This window comes from Staurois parvus, unplaced genomic scaffold, assembly GCF_062004578.1.
Source record: "Staurois parvus isolate SC_StPar_1 unplaced genomic scaffold, SC_StPar_1.0 ptg002020l, whole genome shotgun sequence".
In the NCBI taxonomy this organism is placed as follows: Eukaryota; Metazoa; Chordata; class Amphibia; order Anura; family Ranidae; genus Staurois; species Staurois parvus.
Window position 1 is genome coordinate 123437 of NW_028319816.1, and position 15561 is coordinate 138997.

Here is a 15561-nt window from a genome sequence, read left to right on the forward strand (position 1 = left end):
TGGGGGATGGCCATGGTGGGAGGAGCATGGTGGGGGATGGTCATGGTGGGCGGAGCATGGTGGGGGATGGTCATGGTGGGAGGAGCATGGTGGAGGGATGGTCATGGTGGGAGGAGCATGGTGGGGGATGGTCATGGTGGGAGGAGCATGGTGGGGGATAGTCATGGTGGGGGATGGTGGGATCGGACACAGATCGGTGTCGGGGGGATGGAGAAATGTCGGGGTACTCCGGGGATCACCGATTTATGGGCGGAGCTATAGGAGGGGAGGAGTTATGTCCTCACTACTCAGTAAAATACCTGACAGATAACCCCGCCCCCCGCCCTGCAGAGACCAATCAGTAGGTACAAGAGAGGAGGCGGATCCCGAGATGCTGGGTGTGTCCAGCCACTCCCACAAGTTTTGGCGCAGCACGTGTTGGGCGGGCAGTGGGCGGGCTGTCGGCTGTTCAGCTCCTCCCCCATCTCCCAGAATCCCTCGGTGCTCGGCGCTGTCAGAATGCGGAAAGAGGAGGCCCCGCCCACAGCAGAGACATCGCCGGTCATGGAGGTAAGAGAGGGGGAGGAGCCACGGTACATGGGGGAGGGGAATACCGGGGATGGAGATGACACAACGCCCATATCTTCCCCTTATTCCGGGTCATTCCCGTCCCCGGGGTCCATCATAGAGAAGATGCGGGTCATTCCCATCCCCGGGGTCCATCATAGAGAAGATGCGGGGTCATTCCCGTCCCCGGGGTCCCATCATAGAGAAGATGCGGGTCATTCACGTCCCCGGGGTCCATCATAGAGAAGATGCGGGTCATTCCCGTCCCCGGGGTCCATCATAGAGAAGATGCGGGTCATTCCCGTCCCCGGGGTCCCATCATAGACAAGATGCGGGTCATTCCCGTCCCCGGGGTCCCATCATATAGAAGATGCGGGTCATTCCCGTCCCCGGGGTCCCATCATAGAGAAGATGCGGGTCATTCCCGTCCCCGGGGTTCCATCATAGAGAAGATGCGGGGTCATTCCCGTCCCCGGGGTCCCATCATAGAGAAGATGCGGGTCATTCCCGTCCCCGGGGTCCCATCATAGAGAAGATGCGGGTCATTCCCGTCCCCGGGGTCCCATCATAGAGAAGATGCGGGTCATTCCCGTCCCCGGGGTCCCATCATAGAGAAGATGCGGGTCATTCCCGTCCCCGGGGTCCCATCATAGAGAAGATGCGGGTCATTCTGTCCCCGGGGTCCATCATAGAGAAGATGCGGGGTCATTCCCGTCCCCGGGGTCCCATCATAGAGAAGATGCGGGTCATTCCCATCCCCGGGGTCCCATCATAGAGAAGATGCAGGTCATTCCCGTCCCCGGGGTCCATCATATAGAAGATGCGGGTCATTCACGTCCCCGGGGTCCATCATGGAGAAGATGCGGGTCATTCCCATCCCCGGGGTCCATCATAGAGAAGATGCGGGGTCATTCCCGTCCCCGGGGTTCCATCATAGAGAAGATGCGGGGTCATTCCCGTCCCCGGAGTTCCATCATAGAGAAGATGCGGGGTCATTCCCGTCCCCGGGGTTCCATCATAGAGAAGATGCGGGGTCATTCACGTCCCCGGGTCCATCATAGAGAAGATGCGGGGTCATTCCCGTCCCCGGGGTTCCATCATAGAGAAGATGCGGGGTCATTCCCGTCCCCGGGGTCCATCATAGAGAAGATGCAGAGTCATTCCCATCCCCGGGGTCATTCCCGTCCCCGGGGTCCCGTCATAGAGAAGATGCGGGGTCATTCCCGTCCCGGGGTCCCGTCATACAGAAGATGTGGAGTCATTCCCGTCCCTAGGGTCCATCATTGAGAAGATATGGGGTCATTCCCATCCCTGAAGTTCCATCATCTCTATTTTTTCAACCCAGGGACGGGAATGACCCCGCATCTTCTCTATGATGGGACCCCAAGGACGGGAATGACTCCTCCCCCAGCCAGTAATCGGGGTGTGTCTTGCAGATGGCAGTGACCCTCGATGACGTCGCAGTGTATTTCTCGGAGGAGGAGTGGGCGTGTCTGCAGGGTTGGCAGCGCCGGCTCTACAAGGAGGTGATGGCGGACAATGTGGAGTTGGTGACCTCAGTGGGTGAGTCGCTCTTCTCGGGAGGGGGGGGGGTCTTGGATGAGGGTAACCCCTAATGATGGGGGTCTTGGATGAGGGTATCCCTAATGATGGTGGTCTTGGATGAAGGTATCCCTAATGATGGTGGTCTTGGATGAAGGTATCCCTAATGATGGGGGTCTTGGATGAGGGTAACCCCTAATGATGGGGGTCTTGGATGAGGGTAACCCCTAATGATGGCGGTCTTGGATGAGGGTAACCCCTAATGATGGGGGTCTTGGATGAGGGTATCCCTAATGATGGTGGTCTTGGATGAGGGTAACCCCTAATGATGGTGGTCTTGGATGAAGGTATCCCTAATGATGGGGGTCTTGGATGAGGGTAACCCCTAATGATGGGGGTCTTGGATGAGGGTAACCCCTAATGATGGCGGTCTTGGATGAGGGTAACCCCTAATGATGGGGGTCTTGGATGAGGGTATCCCTAATGATGGTGGTCTTGGATGAAGGTATCCCTAATGATGGGGGTCTTGGATGAGGGTAACCCCTAATGATGGGGGTCTTGGATGAGGGTAACCCCTAATGATGGGGGTCTTGGATGAGGGTAACCCCTAATGATGGCGGTCTTGGATGAGGGTAACCCCTAATGATGGTGGTCTTGGATGAGGGTAACCCCTAATGATGGGGGTCTTGGATGAGGGTAACCCCTAATGATGGTGGTCTTGGATGAGGGTAACCCCTAATGATGGTGGTCTAGGATGAAGGTAACCCCTAATGATGGTGGTCTTGGATGAAGGTATCCCTAATGATGGCGGTCTTGGATGAGGGTATCCCTAATGATGGTGGTCTTGGATGAGGGTAACCCCTAATGATGGTGGTCTTGGATGAGGGTAACCCCTAATGATGGTGGTCTTGGATGAGGGTAACCCCTAATGATGGTGGTCTAGGATGAGGGTAACCCCTAATGATGGTGGTCTTGGATGAAGGTAACCCCTAATGATGGCGGTCTTGGATGAGGGTAACCCCTAATGATGGTGGTCTAGGATGAGGGTAACCCCTAATGATGGTGGTCTAGGATGAGGGTAACCCCTAATGATGGTGGTCTAGGATGAGGGTAACCCCTAATGATGGTGGTCTTGGATGAGGGTATCCCTAATGATGGTGGTCTTGGATGAGGGTAACCCCTAATGATGGGGGTCTTGGATGAGGGTAACCCCTAATGATGGAGGTCTTGGATGAAGGTAACCCCTAATGATGGCGGTCTTGGATGAGGGTAACCCCTAATGATGGTGGTCTTGGATGAAGGTAACCCCTAATGATGGTGGTCTAGGATGAGGGTAACCCCTAATGATGGTGGTCTTGGATGAGGGTATCCCTAATGATGGTGGTCTTGGATGAGGGTAACCCTAATGATGGTGGTCTTGGATGAAGGTAACCCCTAATGATGGTGGTCTTGGATGAAGGTAACCCCTAATGATGGTGGTCTTGGATGAGGGTATCCCTAATGATGGTGGTCTAGGATGAGGGTAACCCCTAATGATGGTGGTCTTGGATGAAGGTAACCCCTAATGATGGCGGTCTAGGATGAGGGTAACCCCTAATGATGGGGGTCTTGGATGAAGGTAACCCCTAATGATGGTGGTTTAGGATGAGGGTAACCCCTAATGATGGGGGTCTTGGATGAGGGTAACCCTAATGATGGTGGTCTTGGATGAAGGTAACCCCTAATGATGGGGGTCTTGGATGAGGGTATCCCTAATGATGGTGGTCTAGGATGAAGGTAACCCCTAATGATGGTGGTCTTAGATGAGGGTAACCCCTAATGATGGTGGTCTTGGATGAAGGTAACCCCTAATGATGGTGGTCTTGAATGATGGTAACCCCTAATGATGGGGGTCTAGGATGAGGGTAACCCCTAATGATGGTGGTCTTGGATGAGGGTAACCCTCAGGTCTTTTCCTGATGGCGGTCTTGGATGAGGGTAACCTCTAATGATGGCGGTCTTGGATGAAGGTAACCCCTAATGATGGTGGTCTTGGATGAAGGTAACCACTAATGATGGCGGTCTTGGATGAGGGTAACCCCTAATGATGGCGGTCTTGAATGATGGTAACCCCTAATGATGGGGGTCTAGGATGAGGGTAACCCCTAATGATGGTGGTCTTGGATGAGGGTAACCCTCAGGTCTTCTCCTGATGGCGGTCTTGGATGAGGGTAACCCCTAATGATGGCGGTCTTGGATGAGGGTATCCCTAATGATGGTGGTCTAGGATGAAGGTAACCCCTAATGATGGTGGTCTTGGATGAGGGTAACCCCTAATGATGGGGGTCTTGGATGAGGGTAACCCTAATGATGGTGGTCTTGGATGAAGGTAACCCCTAATGATGGGGGTCTTGGATGAGGGTATCCCTAATGATGGTGGTCTAGGATGAAGGTAACCCCTAATGATGGTGGTCTTGGATGAGGGTAACCCCTAATGATGGTGGTCTTGGATGAAGGTAACCCTTAATGATGGTGGTCTTGAATGATGGTAACCCCTAATGATGGGGGTCTAGGATGAGGGTAACCCCTAATGATGGTGGTCTTGGATGAGGGTAACCCTCAGGTCTTCTCCTGATGGCGGTCTTGGATGAGGGTAACCCCTAATGATGGCGGTCTTGGATGAAGGTAACCCCTAAAGATGGTGGTCTTGGATGAAGGTAACCACTAATGATGGCGGTCTTGGATGAAGGTAACCCCTAATGATGGTGGTCTTGGATGAGGGTAACCCCTAATGATGGCGGTCTTGCATGAGGGTAACCCCTAATGATGGCGGTTTAGGATGAAGGTAACCCCTAATGATGGTTGTCTAGGATGAAGGTAACCCCTAATGATGGTGGTCTAGGATGAGGGTAACCCCTAATGATGGTGGTCTTGGATGAGGGTAACCCCTAATGATGGTGGTCTTGGATGAGGGAATCCCTAATGATGGTGGTCTAGGATGAGGGTAACCCCTAATGATGGTGGTCTTGGATGAGGGTAACCCCTATTGATGGTGGTCTAGGATGAGGGTAACCCCTAATGATGGTTGTCTTGGATGAAGGTAACCCCTAATGATGGTGGTCTTGGATGAAGGTAACCCCTAATGATGGTGGTCTAGGATGAGGGTAACCCCTAATGATGGTGGTCTTGAATGAGGGTAACCCCTAATGATGGTGGTCTTGAATGAGGGTAACCCCTAATGATGGTGGTCTAGGATGAGGGTAACCCCTAATGATGGTGGTCTAGGATGAGGGTAACCCCTAATGATGGTGGTCTTGGATGAGGGTATCCCTAATGATGGTGGTCTTGGATGAGGGTATCCCTAATGATGGGGGTCTTGGATGAGGGTATCCCTAATGATGGTGGTCTTGGATGAAGGTAACCCCTAATGATGGTGGTCTTGGATGAGGGTATCCCTAATGATGGGGGTCTTGGATGAGGGTAACCCCTAATGATGGTGGTCTTGGATGAAGGTATCCCTAATGATGGTGGTCTTGGATGAGGGTAACCCGTAACATGGACATGGCAGTCTGATGCTCACTTTGTGGTTGATGGGTAAGGGGTGGGGGAGGACCTAACATCTGTGTCTGCATGGCAGGGGCTTCCTTATGAGTACTGTAATGACCATCCTGTCTGTTTTCTCAGGTCTTCTCCTGCATGGGCTCAGGCGGTACAAAATGGTGCCAGAAGGGACATCGCACCTGATTAAAAGTGAAAACGTTCCCCGGGAACTCTGCAATGGTAAGAGACATAAGTAGAGAGGATGATGGATGGAGATATTGAAGGACAGGTGGGGAAGGGGGAGTGGTAGATGGAGGGAAATTGGGAGTAGAGGGCCTAGATGGGTATATAAAGGGGAGGGGGGTGGGGCTATTAGCAACACATGGAGGGAAGATGGCAGTGGAAGACAGATGGGGAGACATCTGGATGGAGATATTGGGGGTAGATAGAGGGAGGATGGGAGTGGAGGACAGATGGGGAGACATCTGGATGGATATATTGGGGGTAGATAGAGGGAGGATGGGAGTGGAGGACAGATGGGGAGACATCTGGATGGATATATTGGGGGTGGATAGAGGGAGGATGGGAGTGGAGGACAGACGAGGAGACATCTGGATGGAGATATTGGGGGTAGATAGAGGGAGGATGGGAGTGGAGGACAGATGGGGAGACATCTGGATGGATATATTGGGGGTAGATAGAGGGAGGATGGGAGTGGAGGACAGATGGGGAGACATCTGGATGGATATATTGGGGGTGGATAGAGGGAGGATGGGAGTAGAGGACAGATGGGGAGACATCTGGATGGATATATTGGGGGTAGATAGAGGGAGGATGGGAGTGGAGGACAGATGGGGAGACATCTGGATGGATATATTGGGGGTGGATAGAGGGAGGATGGGAGTGGAGGACAGACGAGGAGACATCTGGATGGAGATATTGGGGGTAGATAGAGGGAGGATGGGAGTGGAGGACAGATGGGGAGACATCTGGATGGAGAGATTGGCGATAGATGGAGGAGTGGAGGACTGATAGGGAGACATCTGGATGGATATATTGGGGGTAGATAGAGGGAGGATGGGAGTGGAGGACAGATGGGGAGACATCTGGATGGATATATTGGGGGTAGATAGAGGGAGGATGGGAGTGGAGGACAGATGGGGAGACATCTGGATGGATATATTGGGGGTAGATAGAGGGAGGATGGGAGTGGAGGACAGACGAGGAGACATCTGGATGGAGATATTGGGGGTAGATAGAGGGAGGATGGGAGTGGAGGACAGACGAGGAGACATCTGGATGGAGATATTGGGGGTAGATAGAGGGAGGATGGGAGTGGAGGACAGACGAGGAGACATCTGGATGGAGATATTGGGGGTAGATAGAGGGAGGATGGGAGTGGAGGACAGATGGGGAGACATCTGGATGGAGAGATTGGCGATAGATGGAGGAGTGGAGGACTGATAGGGAGACATCTGGATGGAGATATTGAGGTTAGATGGGTGGTGATTGGAGGAAGGGTGGGACAAGATGGACAGGCTGGGTGGTGGGAGTGTCAGGAGTGGTGGGATGGGTGGTGATTGGAGGTAGGGTGAGAGGAGATGGACGGGCTGGGAGGTAGGAGTGTCAGGAGTGGAGGGTGGTGATTGGCGGATGGGCGGGGGGAGTGGGTGTCGATTGGAGGATGGGTGGTGGGAGTGGGTGTCGATTGGAGGATGGGTGGGAGGAGATGGACTGGCTGGGTGGTGGGAGTGTCAGGAGTGGAGGGTGGTGATTGGCGGATGGGTGGTGATTGGAGGATGGGTGGTGGGAGTGGGTGTTGATTGGATGATGGGTGGGAGGAGTGGGTGTCGATTGGAGGATGGGTGGGAGGAGATGGACTGACTGGGTGGTGGGAGTGTCAGGAGTGGAGGGTGGTTATTGGCGGATGGGTGGTGGGAGTGGGTGGTGATTGGAGGATGGGTGGTGGGAGTGGGTGTTGATTGGAGGATAGGTGGGAGGAGATGGACTGGCTGGGTGGTGGGAGTGTCAGGATGGGATGTGATTGGAGGTTGAGTGGTGGGAGTGGGTGGTGATTGGAGGATGGGTGGGGGGAGATGGACTGGCTGGGTGGTGGGAGTGTCAGGAGTGGAGGGTGGTGATTGGAGGATGGGCGGGGGGCCGGAGGTCGGGAATTACTGATAGGAATATATTTCTCCCTCTCTAGGTGTCATCATAAAGGAGGAGGGGGCGGGGCCTCTGGTGTCTGGCCGCCAGGAATACAGCTTTATCGGTAAGAGGCAGGATGGATGGAGAGGTCTGTAGAGGGGCGTGGCAGTGTAGAGGAGGGTGTCGGTGGACACAGTAACAACCCCCAACATTGGTGTCGGTGAACACAGTAATAACCCCCCAGCATTGGTGTCGGTGAACACAGTAATAACCTCCATCGGTGTCGGTGGACACAGTAATAACCCCCATCATTGGTGTCGGTGGACACAGTAATAACCCCCATCATTGGTGTCGGTGGACACAGTAATAACCCCCATCATTGGTGTCAGTGGACACAGTAATAACCCCCAGCATTGGTGTCAGTGGACACAGTAATAACCCCCAGCATTGGTGTCGGTGAACACAGTAATAACCCCCAGCATTGGTGTCGGTGAACACAGTAATAACCCCCCAGCATTGGTGTCGGTGAACACAGTAATAACCCCCATCATTGGTGTCGGTGGACACAGTAATAACCCCCATCATTGGTGTCAGTGAACACAGTAATAACCCCCATCATTGGTGTCAGTGGACACAGTAATAACCCCCATCATTGGTGTCAGTGAACACAGTAATAACCCCCATCATTGGTGTCGGTGGACACAGTAATAACCCCCAGCATTGGTGTCGGTGGACACAGTAATAACCCCCATCATTGGTGTCGGTGAACACAGTAATAACCCCCATCATTGGTGTCAGTGAACACAGTAATAACCCCCATCATTGGTGTCGGGGGACACAGTAATAACCCCTAGCATTGGTGTCAGTAGACACAGTAATAACCCCCAGCATTGGTGTCGGTGGACACAGTAATAACCCCCATCATTGGTGTCAGTGAACACAGTGAGAACCCCCATCATTGGTGTCAGTGAACACAGTAATAACCCCCATCATTGGTGTCGGTGAACACAGTAATAACCCCCGGCATTGGTGTCGGGGGACACAGTAATAACCCCCAGCATTGGTGTCGGTGGACACAGTAATAACCCCCATCATTGGTGTCGGTGAACACAGTAATAACCCCCATCATTGGTGTCGGTGAACACAGTAATAACCCCCCAGCATTGGTGTCGGTGAACACAGTAATAACCCCCCAGCATTGGTGTCGGTGAACACAGTAATAACCCCCCAGCATTGGTGTCAGTGAACACAGTAATAACCCCCATCATTGGTGTCAGTGGACACAGTAATAACCCCCATCATTGGTGTCAGTGAACACAGTGAGAACCCCCATCATTGGTGTCAGTGAACACAGTAATAACCCCCATCATTGGTGTCAGTGAACACAGTGAGAACCCCCATCATTGGTGTCAGTGAACACAGTGAGAACCCCCATCATTGGTGTCAGTGAACACAGTGAGAACCCCCATCATTGGTGTCAGTGAACACAGTAATAACCCCCATCATTGGTGTCGGTGAACACAGTAATAACCCCCGGCATTGGTGTCAGTGAACACAGTAATAACCCCCATCATTGGTGTCAGTGAACACAGTGAGAACCCCCATCATTGGTGTCGGTGAACACAGTAATAACCCCCATCATTGGTGTCAGTGAACACAGTGAGAACCCCCATCATTGGTGTCGGTGGACACAGTAATAACCCCCAGCATTGGTGTCGGTGAATACAGTAATAACCCCCAGCATTGGTGTCGGTGGACACAGTAATAACCCCCAGCATTGGTGTCGGTGGACACAGTAATAACCCCCAGCATTGGTGTCAGTGGACACAGTAATAACCCCCATCATTGGTGTCAGTGGACACAGTAATAACCCCCAGCATTGGTGTCGGTGGACACAGTAATAACCCCCATCATTGGTGTCAGTGGACACAGTAATAACCCCCGGCATTGGTGTCGGTGGACACAGTAATAACCCCCAGCATTGGTGTCGGTGAACACAGTAATAACCCCCAGCATTGGTGTCGGTGGACACAGTAATAACCCCCAGCATTGGTGTCGGTGGACACAGTAATAACCCCTAGCATTGGTGTCAGTGGACACAGTAATAACCCCCATCATTGGTGTCAGTGGACACAGTAATAACCCCCGGCATTGGTGTCGGTGGACACAGTAATAACCCCCATCATTGGTGTCAGTGGACACAGTAATAACCCCCGGCATTGGTGTCGGTGAACACAGTAATAACCCCCGGCATTGGTGTCGGTGAACACAGTAATAACCCCCGGCATTGGTGTCGGTGAACACAGTAATAACCCCCGGCATTGGTGTCAGTGGACACAGTAATAACCCCCCAGCATTGGTGTCGGTGGACACAGTAATAACCCCGATTATTGGTGTCAGTGAACACAGTAATAACCCCCAGCATTGGTGTCAGTGGACACAGTAATAACCCCCCAGCATTGGTGTCGGTGGACACAGTAATAACCCCGATTATTGGTGTCAGTGAACACAGTAATAACCCCCATCATTGGTGTCAGTGGACACAATAATAACCCCCAGCATTGGTGTCAGTAGACACAGTAATAACCCCCAGCATTGGTGTCAGTAGACACAGTAATAACCCCCAGCATTGGTGTCGGTGGACACAGTAATAACCCCCGGCATTGGTGTCGGTGGACACAGTAATAACCCCCGGCATTGGTGTCGGTGAACACAGTAATAACCCCCATCATTGGTGTCAGTGAACACAGTGAGAACCCCCATCATTGGTGTCAGTGAACACAGTAATAACCCCCGGCATTGGTGTCGGTGGACACAGTAATAACCCCCGGCATTGGTGTCGGTGAACACAGTAATAACCCCCATCATTGGTGTCAGTGAACACAGTGAGAACCCCCAGCATTGGTGTCGGTGAATACAGTGAGAACCCCCATCATTGGTGTCAGTGAACACAGTAATAACCCCCAGCATTGGTGTTGGTGAACACAGTAATAACCCCCAGCATTGGTGTCAGTGAACACAGTAATAACCCCCATCATTGGTGTCGGTGAACACAGTGAGAACCCCCATCATTGGTGTCGGTGAACACAGTAATAACCCCCAGCATTGGTGTCAGTAGACACAGTAATAACCCCCAGCATTGGTGTCGGTGGACACAGTAATAACCCCCATCGGTGTCAGTGGACACAATAATAACCCCCAGCATTGGTGTCGGTGAACACAGTAATAACCCCCAGCATTGGTGTCGGTGAACACAGTAATAACCCCCAGCATTGGTGTCGGTGAACACAGTAATAACCCCCAGCATTGGTGTCGGTGGACACAGTAATAACCCCCAGCATTGGTGTCGGTGGACACAGTAATAACCCCCAGCATTGGTGTCAGTGGACACAGTAATAACCCCCCAGCATTGGTGTCAGTGGACACAGTAATAACCCCCCAGCATTGGTGTCAGTGGACACAGTAATAACCCCCCAGCATTGGTGTCGGTGGACACAGTAATAACCCCCAGCATTGGTGTCAGTGAACACAGTGAGAACCCCCATCATTGGTGTCGGTGAACACAGTAATAACCCCCAGCATTGGTGTCAGTGAACACAGTAATAACCCCCATCATTGGTGTCGGTGAACACAGTGAGAACCCCCATCATTGGTGTCGGTGAACACAGTAATAACCCCCAGCATTGGTGTCAGTAGACACAGTAATAACCCCCAGCATTGGTGTCGGTGGACACAGTAATAACCCCCATCGGTGTCAGTGGACACAATAATAACCCCCAGCATTGGTGTCGGTGAACACAGTAATAACCCCCAGCATTGGTGTCGGTGAACACAGTAATAACCCCCAGCATTGGTGTCGGTGAACACAGTAATAACCCCCAGCATTGGTGTCGGTGGACACAGTAATAACCCCCAGCATTGGTGTCGGTGGACACAGTAATAACCCCCAGCATTGGTGTCAGTGGACACAGTAATAACCCCCCAGCATTGGTGTCAGTGGACACAGTAATAACCCCCCAGCATTGGTGTCAGTGGACACAGTAATAACCCCCCAGCATTGGTGTCGGTGGACACAGTAATAACCCCGATTATTGGTGTCAGTGAACACAGTAATAACCCCCAGCATTGGTGTCGGTGAACACAGTAATAACCCCCAGCATTGGTGTCAGTGAACACAGTAATAACCCCCAGCATTGGTGTCGGTGGACACAGTAATAACCCCCAGCATTGGTGTCGGTGGACACAGTAATAACCCCCAGCATTGGTGTCGGTGGACACAGTAATAACCCCCATCATTGGTGTCAGTGAACACAGTAATAACCCCCATCATTGGTGTCGGTGAACACAGTAATAACCCCCATCATTGGTGTCAGTGAACACAGTAATAACCCCCATCATTGGTGTCAGTGAACACAGTAATAACCCCCATCATTGGTGTCAGTGAACACAGTAATAACCCCGATTATTGGTGTCGGTGGACACAGTAATAACCCCCATCATTGGTGTCGGTGGACACAGTAATAACCCCCATCATTGGTGTCAGTGAACACAGTAATAACCCCCATCATTGGTGTCGGTGGACACAGTAATAACCCCCATCATTGGTGTCGGTGGACACAGTAATAACCCCCATCATTGGTGTCGGTGGACACAGTAATAACCCCCATCATTGGTGTCAGTGAACACAGTAATAACCCCCATCATTGGTGTCAGTGAACACAGTAATAACCCCCATCATTGGTGTCGGTGGACACAGTGAGAACCCCCATCATTGGTGTCGGTGAACACAGTAATAACCCCCATCATTGGTGTCGGTGAATACAGTGAGAACCCCCATCATTGGTGTCGTTGAATACAGTGAGAACCCCCATCATTGGTGTTGTAGCAGTGAAAGGCGCCCAGTAGGGGGCACTGGGGGGAGATGGCGGGTCGGAGGGTCATTGCTGCCATATCTCGGGCACATACCGGGGTGGGCGGGGCTTGCTGCATTTCCCACACTTGAGCTGTGTGGCGGTGTCAGTGGTGTCTCCATGGTAACGGTTGTTTGTCTGCGGCAGGCACAGATATCCGGATCACCTCCCCGTTCCCTCGTGACTCCCGGCCTCGCCTCCTCGGCTCTCAGGGTCCCCGGGCCCCGGACGTGGCGGATCGGCCGTACTCCTGCACCGAGTGTCAGCGCAGCTTCCTGCGTAAGTCCCACCTGACCAGCCACCAGCGCAGCCACGGCGGGGAGCGTCCATACCCGTGCGAGGTGTGCGGGAAGAGCTTCCATTACCGCCACCACCTGGTGGGCCACCGACGGATCCACACCGGGGAGAAGATGTACTCCTGCGACTACTGCGGCATCAAATTCAACCACAAAGGCAACTACCAGACCCACAGCCGCCTCCACACGGGCGAGCGACCCTTCTCCTGCGCCGAGTGCGGGAAAAGCTTCAACCGCAAGGCAGACCTGATCACGCACTGCCGCATCCACACCGGGGAGCGACCTTTCACCTGCACCGAGTGCCACAAGAGCTTCAGCCGCAAGCAGCACCTGGTGATCCACCGCCGCCGGCACACCGGAGAGACCCCCTTCCCGTGCCACCAGTGCGACCAAAGCTTCGCCCACCGCAAGGCGCTAATGAGGCACCAGGAGGTGGTACACTCCGCCCAGAGGCCACACCGCTGTACCGAGTGCGGGAAAAGCTTCGCCTGCCGCTCTCACCTCCTCGCCCATCAGCGGGTCCACCAAAACGGCACGGTGGGCGGAGAGAAGCCCTTCTCCTGCGATCAGTGTCGCCGGAGCTTCGTGGCTCAGCCCCACCTGCACGCCCATCAGAAGTCGCACAGCCGTGGGAGCGGGGAGCGGCCGTTCGCCTGCGCCGAGTGCGGGAAGGGGTTCAGCAGCCGGCAGTACCTGAGCCGCCACGAGAAGATCCACACCGGGGAGCGCCCCTTCCGCTGCGATGTGTGCGGCGACAGCTTCATCCAGAAACCCAACCTGGAGCGCCACAAAGGGATCCACAGCGGGCAACGCCCCTTCCCCTGCACCGTGTGTGGCGGCAGCTTCTTCCGGAAACACAACCTGGTGCGACACCAACGCATCCACACCGGAGAACGCCTACACTTCAGCTGCAAGGTGTCACAGACGGCCACGTCTCCGCAGGGGGGGCAAGGGGCCTGCCAGAGGGCGGCGGGGCCCCTGGAAAATCCCTGCAAAAATGTCTGCTGTAACCGCACACGCTCTGAGCAATGAGGAGCCACAGAGACGGGCGGAGACACCACGCCGGAGTTTACAGTGGCAGTACGAGGCCGTGGGAGGGGGGGTCACGTGAGATGAGGTGACGAGAGAGAGGGGGTCATGTGACACAAGGCTGTGGGAGAGTGGGGGGTCATGTGACATGAGGCGACAAGAGAGGGTCATGTGACACAAGGCCGTGGGAGACGGGGGGGGGGTCACATGACACGAGCCTGTGGGAGAGAGGGGGTCATGTGATACGAGGCCGTGGGAGAGAGGGGGGGTCATGTGACATGAGGCCGCGGGAGAGAGGGTGGGTCATGTGACACGAGGCCGCGGGAGAGAGGGGGGGTCATGTGACACGAGGCCGTGGGAGAGAGGGGGGGTCATGTGACACGAGGCCGTGGGAGAGAGGGGGGGTCATGTGACACGAGGCCGTGGGAGAGAGAGGGGGTCATGTGACACGAGGCCGTGGGAGAGAGGGGGGGTCATGTGAGACGAGGCCACAAGAGATAGGGGGTCATGTGACTTAAGGCTGTGGGAGAGGGTCATGTGACAGGAGACCATGAGAAAGAGGGGTCATGTGACGCGAGGTCACAAAAGAGAGGGGGCCATGTGACACGAGACCTTTGGAGAGAGGGGGCCATGGGACACGAGACCATGCGAAAGAGGGGGTCATGTGACACGAGACCTTGGGAGAGAGGGGGGGTCACCTGACACGAGGCGATGAGAGAGAGAGGGGGGTCATGTGACAAAAGGCTGTGGGAGAGGGGGGGGTCACGTGAGATGAGTTCGTATGAGAGGGGTGTCACGTGAGACGAGGCCACACGAGAGAAGGGGGTCATGTGACACAAGGCTGTTAGACAGAGGGGGGCAACGTAGACCTGTGAACAGTGGGGGAGGGGGAGCTGTGGATATCATGGTGGATACGTGTTCTATATGATCACTCTCAGGGTTGTACATATGTGGACACTGATGGACATTCCGTGGACTGAATTGTCGGCTGGTTCTCGGCATCAGTGAACACTCTTTGTGGGCCGGCTGCCCATGGAGGATCGTTATTGGTTGGATTCTGTGTAAAATAAATGGCTGAGGTTGTGTTCCAGTGTACTGCGTCTTTATTATGGCACCATCCACATCGGGACCGTGGCCAATCAGAGCCAGGGAACAGATAGTAGCCATCCAGTCTGTGGCCATCCAAAGAGCTCACAATCCATGGTCATCCGTATAGTCCATGGTCATCCATATAGTCCACAGTCCAAGGCCATCCATAGAGTCCACAGTTCATGGCTATCCAAAGATGTTTGTAGAGCCTACAATCTATGACCATATGTAGAGTCCACAGTCCATGGTCATCCTTAGAGACAACAGTTCATAGTCATCTATACAGTACATGCTCATCCGTAGAGTCCTCAGTCTATGGCCATCCTAGGCCATCTGTAGAGCACAAAATACATGATCATATGTAGAATTCACAGTCTGGCCATCCATAGAGTCAACAGTCCATGGTCATCCGTAGAGTCAACAGTCCATGGTCATCCGTAGAGTCAACAGTCCATGGTCATCCGTAGAGTCAACAGTCCATG

The 15561-nt window shown here is 53.7% G+C and overlaps 1 protein-coding gene across 4 annotated transcripts; it reads left to right on the top strand.

The window, feature by feature from the left end:
- Positions 1–415: 415 nt before the first annotated feature.
- On the top strand, positions 416–14172 carry LOC149433022 (uncharacterized). 4 transcript variants are annotated; one of them, XM_089664745.1, is made up of 5 exons: positions 416–549; positions 1983–2109; positions 5752–5847; positions 7814–7879; positions 12813–14172. In XM_089664745.1, the coding sequence occupies exons 1-5, from the start codon at positions 499–501 to the stop codon at positions 13991–13993; spliced, it is 1521 nt and encodes a 506-aa protein (XP_089520871.1). In that variant the 5' UTR covers positions 416–498; the 3' UTR covers positions 13994–14172. The 4 variants fall into 4 exon arrangements, with proteins under 4 accessions (XP_089520871.1, XP_089520874.1, XP_089520873.1 ...); XM_089664747.1 differs by having other exon boundaries at positions 433–549; positions 1958–2109; XM_089664746.1 differs by having other exon boundaries at positions 447–549; positions 1892–2109.
- The last annotated feature ends 1389 nt before the right edge of the window (positions 14173–15561 follow it).